General features: G+C 47.7%; 2 protein-coding genes across 4 annotated transcripts; both read left to right on the top strand.

Annotated features, from left to right (window-relative positions):
• Nucleotides 1-92: 92 nt before the first annotated feature.
• Nucleotides 93-6,618, top strand: hsd3b7 (hydroxy-delta-5-steroid dehydrogenase, 3 beta- and steroid delta-isomerase). 3 transcript variants are annotated; one of them, XM_078797025.1, is made up of 7 exons: nucleotides 93-114; nucleotides 1,369-1,584; nucleotides 2,921-3,076; nucleotides 4,427-4,535; nucleotides 4,888-4,987; nucleotides 5,235-5,397; nucleotides 5,733-6,618. In XM_078797025.1, exons 1-7 carry the CDS (start codon nucleotides 108-110, stop codon nucleotides 6,140-6,142), a joined length of 1,161 nt encoding a protein of 386 aa, XP_078653151.1. In that variant the 5' UTR covers nucleotides 93-107; the 3' UTR covers nucleotides 6,143-6,618. The 3 variants fall into 3 exon arrangements, with proteins under 3 accessions (XP_078653151.1, XP_057904539.2, XP_057904538.2); XM_058048556.2 differs by lacking the exon at nucleotides 93-114 and having other exon boundaries at nucleotides 1,312-1,584; nucleotides 5,733-6,174; nucleotides 6,296-6,618; XM_058048555.2 differs by lacking the exon at nucleotides 93-114 and having other exon boundaries at nucleotides 1,313-1,584.
• Nucleotides 6,619-8,153: 1,535 nt separating this feature from the next.
• tbc1d10b (TBC1 domain family, member 10b) lies at nucleotides 8,154-15,631 on the top strand. The gene is made up of 10 exons (XM_058048421.2): nucleotides 8,154-8,645; nucleotides 9,257-10,137; nucleotides 11,031-11,130; nucleotides 11,208-11,315; nucleotides 11,950-12,056; nucleotides 12,136-12,250; nucleotides 12,338-12,403; nucleotides 12,476-12,665; nucleotides 12,740-12,894; nucleotides 12,973-15,631. Exons 2-10 carry the CDS (start codon nucleotides 9,275-9,277, stop codon nucleotides 13,846-13,848), a joined length of 2,580 nt encoding a protein of 859 aa, XP_057904404.2. The 5' UTR covers nucleotides 8,154-8,645; nucleotides 9,257-9,274; the 3' UTR covers nucleotides 13,849-15,631.
• The last annotated feature ends 360 nt before the right edge of the window (nucleotides 15,632-15,991 follow it).

Here is a 15,991-nt window from a genome sequence, read left to right as displayed (position 1 = left end):
CTGATGAACTTTGACCTGCTTTGGAGCGGTGCGGCTCCAATCACGGCGTGCAATGACCTCGAACGGCAGTCCAAAGCACGACAGTGAGAACACGAAGAAAGAGTGTCATGTCAAGTAAGTCATTTTTGCTGAAACCTGAATCAAGGTGACATTTAGTCAGCAATAAAGTTGTGAATGAGTAGTGAATATGTGTACTCTGTGTATTTTCACTAACATTGCGTGTACTGTTTGTATTTTCATTAACAGGTGTGTTGCACAACAAGGCTGCTTCTTACACTTCGTATTTGTAAACTATATAATACATAGAACTACTATCCATCACCTTTATCATGATGGATAAAGTATTACATGTACACACATTATATTAAACATTAGTCCATTAGTTTTCCCCAAAAGCATCAGTAAATGATGTCTGTTTTGTGGTTGAATATGGAATATTATTATCCAAAAATGAAAATTTCAGCAAATTCTATATTCCTAACCTGAATTTTATCCCTGAAAATACACGTCAGAAGAAGCATTGTAATTATGAAGTACTGTATTCTACATTGGCCACTAGGTGTCAGTAATTTTCAGTGACGCAGGCATTTACCTCCACTATGTTTCCGTAGCAAATACATTTAATGTGATACTACTGTAGCAAGAGTATTTACTCTTGTTTTGGGGTAAATACGAGTGTAAAGCCATTTAAATCCACCAGTACTGTAGTGGCGGAAGTACGTTGCTCGGTGAAAAACCTGATTTAGGTCTATTTCATCCATTTATATCTACTATCATGGGTAAAATAAGTGTAAAGATGACTAGTATATGGCTCTATTTTCAACAGATTTTCTATGTCATAACTACGAAAATATTCCACTAATTTTTCCATCCACTGAATTCTCCTACGCAGAAATGTTCTTATCACCAGCCTGAACTTGAACTAATCACCTCTGAAAAACTGACAGGCACATATGTCCATTTAGTGTTTGCTATTATTAGATGCTAGGCGGTACGTGAACGCACCCACCATAAGTCCTGCTCACATACACATTCCTCACATTGTCTGTACGCACTTCTATACTTTCACTAGCACATGCTAGCCTAAAAACGCAAGAAAGTATTTGTCAAAAGTATGACATCATTTCCACACAGCGGTTTTAGTTACGGCAGAAAGTCAAAAAAGACTGACGTCATCAAACGTCATTTTGCATTAATGGCGACATTAACAAATAGCAAGTGTCAATGAGGGAAAAAAAAACTCTTGCTACTGTTTTTTTTTTTTCGCATGTAAATTACACCACAGAACTCCGTCGTTCAATAAAGTTAGGAGGTTTCAAAAAAAAAAAAAAATGAAGAGCTGGTTTGGACTGAAGTCTTTATACGCAGCACCGTCTAGTGACGGGCCGCATTCTTCACAAGGCAAGCGGAGACCAGGAAGCACGATGAACCAAAGCAGGCCCACGCTCGTCTACCTGGTCACCGGGGGCTGCGGCTTCCTGGGCCGACACCTGCTCAGGGTCCTGCTGGCTAAAGAGGACCAGCTTTCCGAGGTTCGGGTGTTCGACAAGCACACGGACGACAGCCTGAGCGGACTCGGAACCGGTGAGGAAAGCATGTCTGGTATCCGAACCTCCTTGAATGTGACATTTTATTGGGACATTTACGGAACAGTTTTTGCATGTTTTGAAAAACACTGCAGAGCAGGTCGCGATAGGGACCGTCTACAAATGACTTTGAATGGTCTTTTAAAAAACGACATTTTAATTGTCTTATGTTGCCTGTACTGCTTGCTGTCATTGTGGCTTTGGATTTCTACTAACTGTATATTTGCTATGATGTTATTGCTAGGTTTAAAATGTGTTTTGCTGACTTTGTTGCTGTTAAATTAATGCTTTTGTTGTTAAATGTGAGCGAAGGACAAGGTTTACAGGATTTTACACAGATTATTGATTTTCTTTTATTTTTTATTGATTTTTTTTTTTGCAAAAAAAATCTCTGGCAAATTTCATATAATAGGGCAAAAGCAGGCTAATAATTAAGCCAATAAGCACTAATAGTAGTAGTAGTACTAATCAGAAGATAATGAGGATAGTAATAATAATAGGCAAATTAATAATATAGTAATGATTATTACATAATTCATCACTGTCCACAGGACAGAATGGATTGTAGTGTAGATTGTGTGTACTTGTGTAAATGTAATGGTGGCCTAAAACAATTGAGTATCTCTACTAAATCTGTCCAAAAGTGGGAAAGTTATATCCCGGTTCTTGTTCCTTATTTGTTTTTTGGATTTTTTTTGCACTTTGCACACGGTCCCTGAGAGGTTCTTGCCCAGGAACCTAAGTCAATATTTGGATATTATTATGCTGTATGTAATATTTGGAGCCATTCAGGCAGCCCAATACGCCAGCGGTAACACTTTAAGTCATTTGTGTAGTAAGAGGGAAAAGCTGTAGTGTTCCATATGGGTCACTGTGCAGAGATCCTCTCCAGGATGTCCCACTCCCATGCGTTTCCTCTTTCCCTGTCACCGCCTGCCACCTGTGTCGACGGGATGTTTTGTTTTGTTTTCGCTCGACGATGGTGCTGATAAAGTCCACTAAATCCGTCCGGCATGAACATGAAGCGTGCAGTGGAGTGAACATGATGCCTTCATTATTCCGCTTTGCTCAGCCTGTTTTGTATGTCGGCAAACACGGTGCTGGAGGGCCGCACGGGCAACGTGAGAACCTCTGTCTACAACCCCGCCCCTTAATGTCAACTGTGAAAAGACAAAGTTACACTCCACTGGCGATAGGATGGAATTCCAAAGACAACAGAGGGTTATGACATCGGAGCAGATCACAGCAATCCCCACAGGGCCGTGCTACAATGCCCCCTAGGGGCTGTTTTTGCAATCTTCAGCGTCTCCTTTTTTTTTTATGGTTCCCCACAGAGCGCACAACGGTGACGGTCATTCAGGGCGACATCACCGACTACAGCAGCGTGCTGGAGGCCAGCCGCGGCGCCAACGTCGTCATCCACGCCGCCGGCCTGGTGGACGTCTGGCACAAAGTCCCGGAGGACGTCATCTACTCCGTCAACGTGAAAGGTGAGGCGCTGAAGCTGATTGCCGATTCCACTCTGACACCCCCCCCCCCCCCCCCGGTTCCTTGATGGTGCCTTTCATACAGTTTTTTTTAATGACCTTTGAACTGTAACCTGTTGTATTGAGTTGCGGACTCCTATAGAGCAGGATAACACGCGGAGAAAGAAAGCTTTCTAGATCTTCCAGAATCTGCACCTATTCCCAAGATGTTCTGTTTTCATTTATTCCACCCACGACCCACCGTGATATGATTGGTACCCACTCGGCTTGTACCCGGGCATGCCCATATAATGAGGTCCGGCTTACTGTGATGTCACAAAACTCTCAGAAACCGTAACAATGCTCAAATTTCATTATTTGAAACTTTATCATGGGGAAAAATGGGAACAAAACATAATAGTTCCACTTTAACACCTCGGGTAATGTGTACATAACATGGGCTCATCAGCCCATAAAAAAGCTGAAAGACAAACTAAATGACGTCACTCGCTGGCAGCGCTACTGCATCACTCTCAGCGTGTTTGTACACTGAGGTAGTGGCTTTTTAACGCTTGGCACTCAAACTTGCTGGCTGGTTGCGGCCCGTCGGGCTTCGTAAGCATACAAAACATCACAAAGTCACCGGAATCATGACCGCATCAACAAGGATGTGAATTCCAGGCATGTGGTGACAATGGAGGCAGGATCCTGGCCCTCTTTTCATCCCACTTTGGTGACTTTAGTCTTGTTACTCAGACTGAATAATATCCCCATGACTACAAAGCCTTTCTCCTCCCACTTCTTTTACTGTAAACGCTATAAATAACAAGCCCACTGAGAGCACCTGAAGGCAATTTCCTCAGCGGTATTTTGCCGGCACGCCAGGATGCAGCCTGATGCCGCCGCACCGGGCACTGCCCACTTTTATAGCCCGGCCAATAGAAGACGTGACATTTGGACGCTAGTCATTAGGCTTTTATGATGTTGTGAAGTAGAAGATTGCAAGGAAAACACTGGAAGGGAAGGCTGGCGACTCAGCCGCATGAAGGTGCGGATGGCTGCCGGCTTCTTTTGCATGCTTGGAATATTTCCACCGGCATTCCTTAACTCTTAACACTGTCACAGTCCGGCATATTCCCTGCAGCTTTTACTGCATAGTGTCGCTAAATCTACTCCATGCATACTGTGATATGTGGCAATACAATGACTACCTGTACAATAAACAATAAGATCATATCAACATAAATATTGACTAAATAACAATATGCGTGTCCAGGGAACACAGGCGGCTCTCATCCAGCACTGTCCTCCTTCTCCTGGATGGAATTCCATATTTCCTTTCATCATCGAGATTGTTTTCTTTTCTCCTCCCAGGAACGCAGAACGTGATCAACGCCTGCGTGGAGAACAGCATCTGCAGCCTGGTCTACACCAGCAGCATGGAGGTGATCGGACCCAACATGAAGCGGGAGCCGTTTGTCAGGTGATCCCTGGATGTTGTTGTTTGTCTCGGACTGGCTGTGTCGCGTCCATCTGTTACGTCACCTTGGCGTGTGTCTGCCAGGTCAGCTGTGTTACGTAACGTCAGTTCTGCTACTTGCCTGCCAACACTTTACTCACGCCACGAGGAGTGAGTAACATGGCATCCAATACGCTACAGGAAGTGCTGCCCCTCTTGTGGCGCTAAAGAAGCTCAACAAAATGGTTTACGCCACTGCAAAGCTAATCCGCCATCATGATATTATTACAAAAATGGAAAAAATATGGAAATCAATGCCCCGCCCCGCCCCACCAGGCCGTGAATGACGTGAGGTCATGTGACTCTCTCCACGCAGGGGCAACGAAGACACACCTTATGAGGTGAAACACACCATGGCCTACCCCAAGAGCAAGGCCAGGGCCGAGAAGCTCGTCCTGGACGCAAATGGAATCAAGGTAGGAATACCTTTGTTCACCTCCTGCTTTCCTAATATTAATATTTCCTAATTATTTTTATTTTTATTTTTATTTTTTGTCACATACCGAAGTACGTGCCGATTTTTTTAGACTAATAATGGGCCATATTCAACCCCAAACAGCAAGATTAATGGATTCAATGTTTTATTTTGAAAAACCATGACAGCATGAAGCCACAGAATTCACTGCCGCGGCTGATGATGGAAGTGTTTTGTGTCCCGCGTAGGTCAGCAACGGCAAGCGCTTATACACGTGCTCGCTGAGGCCGACGGGCATCTACGGCGAGGGCCACGAGCTGATCCGAGACTTCTACAACATGGCGGTCAAGAGGGGCGGCGTGATCATCAGCGGCATCCCGCCAACCATCGAACACGGGCGAGTCTACGTCGGTGAGTGTTGAAAAAAGACGAGCGTCAAGTCGCGTGGACGTCTGAGTTTATTTCTGAAGGTCAGCACGCCAACCAGAAAGCAGAAGTCACGCAAGAACACTTCCTGTGCCGACTACACGTGGTCGGCGTGGAAGGCGTCAGAGACCAAAGTTAGTATTTAAAAATAGGCTTTGTCGCACAAAGCTGAGATGCAGGAGTGAGAACACCCGTGTTAGCAACTTTAGCATAGCTATGTGATGCTAAACTGCTGATGTTGCAGTCATGCTAGGTTAGCCTGTTTGCTGATAGCAGCTAGTTGGAATCGTTTTAATGATGTGGCCTTGTTGTGTCCCCAGGCAACGTGGCGTGGATGCACGTCCTCGCCGCCCGCGCCCTGAGGGAGTACCCGGGCACGGTCGGAGGAGAGGCCTTCTTCTGTTACGACGACTCTCCTTACAAGAGCTACGAGGACTTCAACATGCTCTTCCTGTCCACCTTTAACTTCCGCTGGATCCGCATCCCCATGATGCTGCTGTGGATCATGGCCGTGCTCAACGACATCCTGCGCTGGCTGCTGAGGCCCGTTTGCAACTTCACGCCGCTCTTGAACAGCTACACCCTGAGCGTGGCCAGCACCTCCTTCACCGTGAGCACGGACAAAGCGCAGCGCCTCTTCAAGTACCACCCGCTCTACAACTGGGACCAGTGTCGGGAGCGCACGCAGAAATGGGTGGACACGTTCCCCGCCGAGGACACAAAAGCCTGATGGGCTCCATGCTGCCCTGATGCTGCTACTTCGTATACGCCATTATTATTTATATCTGCGTAGACATAACACTCAAAACAAAGCTGCTAGGTGCTTCTACTCCAAACCAGCAAGGGACAGTAAAATTCCTAATGTTTCATCAACTTTCTTCAGGGATTCCAGGGATAAATGTCTGGCATCAAAGGAGAGACATTCCACAGGAAGAAAATTGTGTGCCTCAAAAACAACCACCAGCAGCCAAGCAGATGATTCCAGAAGCTTGAAACCAGCCCAGTGTCATTAAGCGTTGATGAGGTGAACTTTGGTGTGAACGTCAGCAGCACAAACAGCAGAACTGTTTATGTCTCTGGTCTCCATGGAGAGAGATGCCGCAGCCATGACTCACTGGCACCCCCAGAGGGACACGGCGGTATTACAAAAAGGGAGCTTAATGATCGTTATCATTAAGTGACAAGAATAAAGGCCCGTTATGTTCACTTGTGCCTCTTGTTTACATTCTTTAATGATTAGACTAACAAAGTGATAAAATATAAGATGTATTACAAATGTAAACAAGACCTGAGTCTAGCCATAATGATTGATCTTTACACAGTATAATTTAACTCATATGTTTGTATGAGACAAATTAATATATAACGTCCTATTCAACATGTTTTGTTTATATTCCATGTGGTATTCCACCGGGTTTCCCTCATGGAAACTTCACGTCAAAACTGGGAAAGCGAGAGTTGCCGCCCAGTTAGCAAGCACGCCTTTGGTTTCTCTTGCGTTTCCATGGAGACCGTCACAATGTTTACATGCTTCTCACTGAGGCGTGACAACAGGATCCCAAAATGAGTCAGTTAGGAAATGCGACCTTTGTATTACGCCATTGCTTGGAAATAATGAAAAGACAGATTCCACTGGACTGGAGGTTTACGCTCAAATGTGTGTTATCGCCACCGTGGGGGTAAAAGCCTTAAAAACAATGGTATTTGCTGGTTTCCGCTAACAGGTTAATGCTAATGCTAACGACTAGTTCACGACTACTACAGAGCTACAGCTAAATAGCTAGCCAACCAGAGTTATTGTTACTCGCTGTCAGGAAAACACTGAGTATTTATAACTTTATTCTGAGCTGAACACATCGACAGCAGTGCAATGCAAATACAATTTATGTATCTCAACTCTAAAACACGTCTCTCGTCCATTCGTCATCGCGACACTTCGCGAGATGCTTTCACGGACACCCCGAACATCACAACAACGTCTTTATTATGTGCGCATGTGTGGTCTGAATCACGGTGCCCTCTTGGACCAGATCGCTCTTAAAGACCACATAAGTCATCTAATGTTATTCTTGTTTAAATCGCGTTAAATGTAATCTGGAAACGACAATATATTTATGTATACCTTTGTACATTTGTACAAGTTAGTACAAGTTTGTTTTAAGTTAACATGAGATTACATGCAGCTCCCATTTACGACATTGGATAGGCACCTGAATGCACCATGGCAGCCACGCAGGTGTCAGAGTTGTAACATTTGATGTTCAGCTAACAGTTATATAATTTTCTATATTGTTGTAGTATTATAATGTTGAAATAGTGAGAAAAAAGATTATTTTTTTGAGTTTAAATATCACAAGAAATAAAGTAAACAAATCAAGTTGTATTTTTTATGGAAAAGGTTGAAAATTGTTATGAAAATAAAGACAACAGTAACAATAAGACAATAACAACAGTAAACTAGTAAGATAAGGAAACATAATATTTAAAAATATATTACAAAAAGTGATGCAGAATACACATGCCTTGAAGGCATTCACACAATAAAGTGGTCTTTCGGCCCTACGCCTGAAATAAAGTGTAATCTGGCGCCACCTGTTGGTTCAACCAACCAAGTGCGTCCATTTGTCGACATGACTTTATCAGTTCGCCCACTGTATAAGAGTTTAAACGGCACGAAATACAACTATTTAATGTATAAGTATTTATTTAGGCTTTTGTTGTTTTTTCCTGTAGCAGAAAACGATTAATTTAAGATATCAGGGGGCTGTTGCGTGCGCGTCCCCGCCGCCGCAGACGTGAGCACGTACGTACTGTCAGTAGGAAATGCGGGCGGTGGGTGAAGGATGTGTCCGCACCGCTGAGCTCGGATGAATTAAACAAAGGAAGACATTTCGGGGATATAAAGTACCAGTGAGCGGTCTGCGCGATTGAAATGGTTGCAAATGCAGCGTGTCTGGAAGAAGTAGAGGAGACGTCCGGCTACCAACTATGCTAACACGTAGAGTAGAGGCTAACCTAGCCTAGCTAGCTAGCTAGCTAGCTACTAGCCTAGCTGGCTGAGCACACCATCCGCAGGACGTCAGCGCGTCCACATCCTCTCCGTGCTCGGCGGTGCCTGCTCCGGCGTCGCCTCTTTGCTCTTCTCCTCTCCGCCGCGGTAGTTGGCGGAGCCGTAGCTGTGGCGGGCCAACGCGCGGACCCCGGACGGATTCAAGTGACATCACCGGGAGTGGGTGAGTTGAACCGCTTGGGTTTGACGCAGCGGTCTACCTGGGGGCGGACAATGTGGCCGAGGCCGCGGACGCTGTGAGACCTGGGCCTGCCTGGCACGTCGGGAGCGTGTTGGCTAATTAGCCGCGCATAAATCGTTAATGCTGTCCCATGAGAGGCCTCCGCGGAGGGGAAGTGTTGTCAGCTGCTAGCATGTAGCCGCCTGGAGGCTCCACACTGGCTTGGAGCTGCGTGATCAGCAGGATCGCTGCTTTGTTGATATTCCCTGCGTGTTATTGTTGCTGCCTCAGCACCTGACATGTAGCATGCATTATTATTTTCGGTGTCCTGCAAAGTAGACTGGCACATCCTCCTAAAAGATGAATTAGTCATATCCTTTCTATTTGTGTTTCAAGCTCCAGGCTTGCAGAAGAGGAAATGCAGCATTTATTATGACCGCTTACTGGCTTATTGTTTGTGGTCACATTTAAGAATGTGCTCTCTATTTGTTTAATGGAAGGGTTATTGTTTCCATTATTGTTTCACACCAGTCAACCAAGACTAGCTTTTTGAAAAACTTTTTGAAAAACTGTTGCAAAAAGTAAACATTTCTTTGCATCATCTTTCTGTTTAGGAGAGCTCTCATTGGATCATGGCCGAACTTTCAACCTTATCTCCGTCGCCGCCCACATTGGGCGACTCCCACGTCGCTCCTTCAGTTCCCTCGCCCTCGCCGGTGACCCTCTCACCGCCTGCACCGGTGTCTTTGACTGGAAATACCCCTGCAGCGCAGCTAGAGGGCATTACTTATGTGCCGCAGCCACCTCAGCCACCAAAGGTGATTGTGGAGACCGCCGTGGGTGCCCCCCATGTGGATCAGGGGGAGATGCCACAGAAGGAGGTCGAGGAGGCAACAAAGACCGGAGCTCACGTTGAGCATCAGGAGCGTCTCTCCAATGAAGTACCAGTTGCAGCCTCACAAGAGGAACCCTCCAGTGAACCGGCACCTCCGACGGAGGTACAAGAAGTGTCCCCCTCCCCTGACCTCACCCCCGGCCCGAATCTTTACCCCAGTGTGCACGTCGCCCTCAATCCACACTCCGATGTGGATGACGCCACCCAACCCGCAGGCACTGACACCACAGCGCCCGAGGAGGAGAAACCTCAGCAAGAACGTGCCCCCAGAAGTCCACCTCCACCTGTTTCCCCCAAGCCTCAGAGTCCCATTAAAGCACTGCCGCCATGCAGCCCCATCCCCAGGGCCGGGCACCCCAGCCCCACGGTGCCGCTCATCCAAGAGCCGCCCCCGTGCCTCCCACTGGCCACATCACGCCCGGCCCCCGACACCCTCAGCTATCTAGAATCGGCCAGCCTGATGTCGGGCACGCTGGAGTCCCTGTCTGGCCTGGGGGAGGACGGAAGCTCAGTGGGGTCGGACTCGGAAATCAACGGCTTGGCGGTCAAGCGCACTGACAAGTACGGATTTTTGGGTGGCAATCAGTACAGTGACGGCAGGTGAGTTTCATACAGAATACTAATTGAGTTTTAATACACCATATTACACCATACATATTTCAGCATTCTTGTCATATCACGTATTAAAAGACTTGAAGCGCTGTCAGTCACAAGAGAAAAAGTATACACACACAAATATAGTGAAGAATGCAGAGAGGAAGTACCAAAAGAGACTCAGTTTGCAGAGTAGATTCTGTTCTTCTTTTATTATTATTATTTATTATTATCAGCCATATTGTACTAATAGATCAGTTGTTTTTTATAACACACACAACACTGGTGGTGGTAAACTATATCTGTAGACACAGCTGCCCTGGGGTAGCTATGACAGCTGCGGCTTCTCCCGCCTCCACCAAACGTTCAAACTGAGGCATGTGTGATACTTTATGCTATTACGCTAATTTATAGTCATTATTTACAGTCATATAGTCAGTATTTTAATAGTCATTTCCTGTTCCAGTATGGTTATCATCATACTTTTCTCTTTGACCATCACAAGAAAGGCAAAGAAAAAGCAAAACAGTGAGCTAGCTGTTAAAAAAAAATTTTTTAGGTTTGTGAATTAATCACATTAAAGGCAATAATTTTTTAATAAGAAAAAATACACTTTTTTTTATTGGTCACTGAACATAATAATGGAATCAGAATTTAGTTTATCATCACTTTGCCCTGCTTCTTCTCAAAACTTAACTGACCCCCCCCCCCCATAAGCTCCCTTTGGTGTGACTCACGCTGCTGAGCGTTTGTGACTCAACATGCCCTGATGGTGTTTGCTCCAATCTGCCTGCTAATACTAACGCAAATTCACTATCGACCTCCACGAGCTCCACTTGTACCGTTCTTTGTCCGCCATCCACTCAGAAGTGACCCGAGTGTATTGTTCATTGTCACAGTGACAAGGAAGTTCGAGTGGAAGTGTCCCGGCAGAGGGAGATGAAGTGGCTGGAAATGTTCAACAACTGGGATAAGTGGGTCAAACATCGCTTCCAGAAGGTACGCGTGGCGTCTTTTCACATCATCACAGAAGCTTCTGGAGGGACGTGATGGTGATGACATTGTGTCCGCTGCAGGTGAAGATGCGCTGCAGGAAAGGGATTCCGTCGTCTCTGCGGGCCAAAGCCTGGCAGCTGCTGTCCAACAGCCAGGAGCTGCTCGAGGCCAACAGCGGCAAGTTTGAGGTACGAGCGTTACCTAACGTGTATTTTGACCTTACCTCGTCTTCCACAAATACCGTGAAAGGCACTCATGTTTGTGAGAAGGTCCAAGGTCCTGGTTGTTTGTATGTTCAGGTCAGGATAAAGTTCTAAAAGGACCTCAGACGCCATTTTAAAAATAATTTGAACGACCATTTTCTATGCCGCTTATCCTACGCAGCACTACCCCTGCAGCCAATGAATCATTCCCCATAAGCCGGCCACGCCCACTGGGCTGCGTGAATGTCAAACTCGCTGACGACGTCCTACCCCCGGCGGCGTAGAGCTAACAGGAACAGGAAGTTTGCCACAGGAAGCAACAGCAGCGGAAGCATTCTCGCTGCTCTGTATGAAATATATTGGCCGCCATGTTGAAGTCCAAGTGGAAGTCCTGCAAAAGGAAGTTGTTGCTGCGGGGCGGGGGGGATGTCTGAAGGAGCGCAGGAAGTCTTAGTAAGCTTCTTATCAGGACCTGTAATCCCGCCTGTCAGTCCTCCGAGTCGTCTCAGAAGGCGGGGAGGGTGTGGGGGGGTGGGGGGACTCACTTGTGCTCAGCGTCAACTTCCTGTTGTCATCTCACACTATCAGTTCATGAAGCTTCTCTTTGTCCCGCCCGCAGGAGCTGGAGAGGGAGCCTGGAGAAGCCAAGTGGCTGGACATCATCGAGAAGGATCTCCACAGGCAGTTCCCCTTCCACGAGATGTTTGCCGCACGTGGGGGCCATGGGTCAGAATACGCCCTCAGCTGTTCAAAGGCTTTTAGCGCTCGCTCGTTAATTATTCATTATCCATGGTTCTTTCTGCAGGCAACAGGATTTGTACCGGATCCTCAAGGCCTACACCATCTACAGGCCTGATGAGGGCTACTGCCAGGCCCAGGCTCCTGTGGCTGCCGTGCTCCTCATGCACATGCCTGCTGAGGTGAGGAGCAGCCATGATTCCAATATGTCAGCCATCACATGACACGAACAAGCTTCAAGCTTCTTCTAACACTCCTGTGATCCACAGCAAGCCTTCTGGTGCCTGGTCCAGATATGCGAGAAGTTCCTTCCGGGTTACTACAGCGCCGGGCTGGTGAGGGAACCCACCCGAGGTGCATGAACTGCCCTCAAGTTCGCTTCTGAATTTTCCCATCCGTTTCTCCAGGAGGCCATCCAGCTGGACGGCGAGATCTTCTTCTCTCTGCTGCGCCGCACGTGTCCCATGGCCTACCGCCACCTCAAGAAGTTCAAGATCGACCCCATCCTCTACATGACCGAGTGGTTCATGTGTATCTTCTCGCGCACTCTGCCGTGGGCGTGTGTGCTGCGCGTGTGGGACATGTTCTTCTGTGAAGGTACGCTTTTACACCGAGCCGTATTATCTGCTGGACATCATGAACTTTGATGTGGTTGGATTTTGTGTCGGCAGGCGTGAAGATCGTGTTCCGCGTGGGCTTGGTGCTTCTCAAACAGATGCTGGGCTCCGTGGATAAACTGCGGGAGCTGCAGGGCATGTACGAGACCATGGAACGTCTGAGGAGCATCTCCCCCGACACAATCAGAGAGGACACTCTGGTGCAGGAGGTGCGTCATAGACTCTTCTCATCTTCATCAGGTCTCAGCCAGTCCACCTTTTCTCACTTGCTGGTCTTGGACCTCCAGGTGATTCTCTTGCAGGTCACGGAGGGGCTGATCGAGCGGGAGTGCACCATCCAGGTGAGGAAGTGGAGGGAATCCAGAGGGGAGCTGACGCACCAGCCGGGGCGCCGCCTCCACGGGACCCGAGCCATCTTTGAGCACAAACGCCGCGCCGCCTCCATCAGCTCCGGTGGCAGCTTCTCCTTCCTGGGCAGCTCCGTTCCTCCACCAGGACCTCTCCGGGCCTCCTCGTCTTTACTCTCGCTCCCCGGCTTCCGCAAGTCCAAGGCACCTTTCCACTCGCAAGCCAAGAAAGGCTCCTTCTCCGGGCCGTCTGGTTCTGAAGGGATGCGTCCTCAGTCGCCCCCCGCGGTCGCCTCCAGCAAACCGCCCATTCCTCCCGGGGTGGGACAGAGGGCGCCCCAGGTCCAGAGCCCCTTAGTCGGAAGCGGCACACCTCCTCGCGGACCCTCTCCGGCCTCGGGGGCGCCACCTCCGAGTCAAAGCACACCCCCGCCCAACACTCTGTCCCCGTCCCCGAGGATCGTCTCTGAGCAGATCACGCCCGCTATCCCCTCCCCCACCGCCAACAACGCTCCTCTGCCGCCTTGCGTCGACGCCAAGAAGGAAGCGGCCGAGGCCACACCGACGCCGCCACCGCCCGTCGGGGAAGACGGACGCAAGAAGAAGAAAAGCAAAGAGGACAAGAAGAAGGAGCGGGAGGACGAGAAGAAGAAGCTGAAGGAGAAGAAGGAGAGGGAGAAGGCCGAGAAGGAGCGGCTGAAGAAGGAGAAGGAGCGTCAGGAGAAGGAGAAAAAGAAAGGGGGCAAGAAAAAGGACAAGGGGGGGGCGCCGACCGAGGACAAAAACGGAGCGGCGGCGGCGAGAGATTCGGCCTAGTTTGACCATCAAAAGAAAAAGAGGTCAGCAGGACAAAAGACCCTCAGAGGTGGAGTGATGCATAAAAAAATGGGATGACTTCTGGATGGTGGGTCTAAAAAGCCCCACGGGGGTGGGGGGCGGGGGCGGGGGCTTTTTGCTCCCCTTCCATGTTTTAAACAGGCTGTGATCTCCTTTTCATTACAGTCCTCTTTTTAACTCCTATTTTAATTTCCATGCGGTGAGGAAGACTGAGGTGCCACAGAAGATGTAAATAATAATAATAATAACATCCTCCGCTTCCCATCGCCTCCAAAGACACCTGAACACCCCCCTGTCCCTTCCCACCCCCCCAGCTGTACTACATGTGGGAAAACCCCTGGAAGACAGAACCTTTCTGTCCTGCAGCCGGATGTCAACAAATCTATTTATTGTCCTGTTAGATGTTGTGTGTGCCTTAGTAGCGTAGCGTCATGTGGCGTGTGCGGCCCCCCGCCCACCGACCCCCCGCCAGCGTCGACACGGAGGGACGCACACCACACACAAGACCAGGGAGAATATTCCACCCATGTAGAGGTGCTTTGGAGAGTGTGTGTGTGTGTGTGTGTGTTTGGTCTTTTTTAGTTAACTACGACTTTTTGCGTTTGCGGGTTAGGATTTTCTTTTAAATATTTTTTAGTTTCTGCCTCAGTGCTGACACCTGAAGCAGACGTCTAATGACATACAAGTGTTAATAACAACATGGAAATGACACCAATGAGTATTACTTAAAAAAAACAACAACTAATATGCATTTAATTTAGCCAAATGTTAGAATGTGCCCGGAGCTTCCAAACACCATGAAGGATGACCTTTGCACTTGTGAGCCGTCGCACTGAAGTCCACCAACGCAGTGGCTCGATGAGTTCTTGAAAAAAAAACACTTCATGAGCGCCTTAGGTAGGTGCATGACCCCCCCAGGAGGTGCCAGGTGCGCCCATGTAGCATTAACCTGCGGGCCCTGTTGTATTTATGTACAAAGTTGCTTAATTTAATCAAATATATTATGAATATTGTTATTATTTTGAATCTGACTATTTTTCTATATGAGTATCGGACGCCTGGTTGACTGGAACGTTGTCCTTTCCGTTTCCCCCCCCTGCCCGTTAGCACGTTTTTGTTGAGCGGGAAGCTCGATGCTGTCGTGAACTTTTTGGGAGTTGAAGGTCTTAACTGGTGAGCGTCACTTCCTGCTTTTTTTTTTTTTTTTTTCATTCGTGGGCTCGTCACCCTCGCCGTCGTAGTGTTAGTGAAGGACCGCGGGACTTTGTTTGGCCACCGTGTCCTCCCATTAACCGCCATGCTAGTGCGTAGCGTTGACCTGAACACTTCTATGCAAACTTAATCTTCTCCGCGCGCGTGGCGGGACTGACAACCAATGGTTGTTGGACGCCGCCGTCACGTGAGCAAACGTCCTCGCAGCGCTCCGTGCGTCGTCATGGTTACCAGACTCACGGAGGACACGACAAGAAAAAACAAGAAGTGCATTTCCGTCAGGTCCTTTTGTGCATTTCTTCCCTGCGAAACACTTCCGTGTTCCATTTGAACACTCCACTCGTGAAAATGTTTAAAAATGCGGTTAGGCTTTTTATTTCCTGTGTGTGTGTGTGTTTTTTTTTTTTTTGAGTTTACAAGTCACTCTCTGGTGAAAGTGAGTTAAAATCTAGGCTAATTGAATTCATTCCTTCACACCTACAAGTGATGTATTTAATTGATCATGATGATATTTGTGATGAGTAATAAACCATAATAATATATTACATTAGATTTGCTTCTATGTATTCATATGACATCGGTCATATCATGTGCCAGATATCTTTAGTTTCATTTTAGTGCAGCCGGCATTTTACAAAACAAACATGCTGTGAACTGCTGCTTTAATGGCCCACGTGACATTGTTGCAGTCTTCTGTATGCAGTTACATGGAGCTCCACTGGGTGTCGCCAAATCTGACTGACCCTTCATCCCTGCCCCACAGAGCCACTGAACACACGCTATTGTACAAAAAGAAAGAGTTTTTTATTCACAGTTTGTCCCTTTTATTCATTACAGTGGAAAGGCGAGGAGGAGTGGTTGCTTACAGAGGAAGAGTGGACTCGGGAAGGCGAGGAGAGAAAGTAATCGA

This window comes from Doryrhamphus excisus, linkage group LG16 (assembly GCF_037039965.1).
Source record: "Doryrhamphus excisus strain RoL-2023G ecotype Guam linkage group LG16, RoL_Dexc_Guam_v1.1, whole genome shotgun sequence".
Taxonomy (NCBI): domain Eukaryota; kingdom Metazoa; phylum Chordata; class Actinopteri; order Syngnathiformes; family Syngnathidae; genus Doryrhamphus; species Doryrhamphus excisus.
Note: the sequence above shows the minus strand (reverse complement) of the source record. Positions and strands in the feature narration are given on the sequence as shown.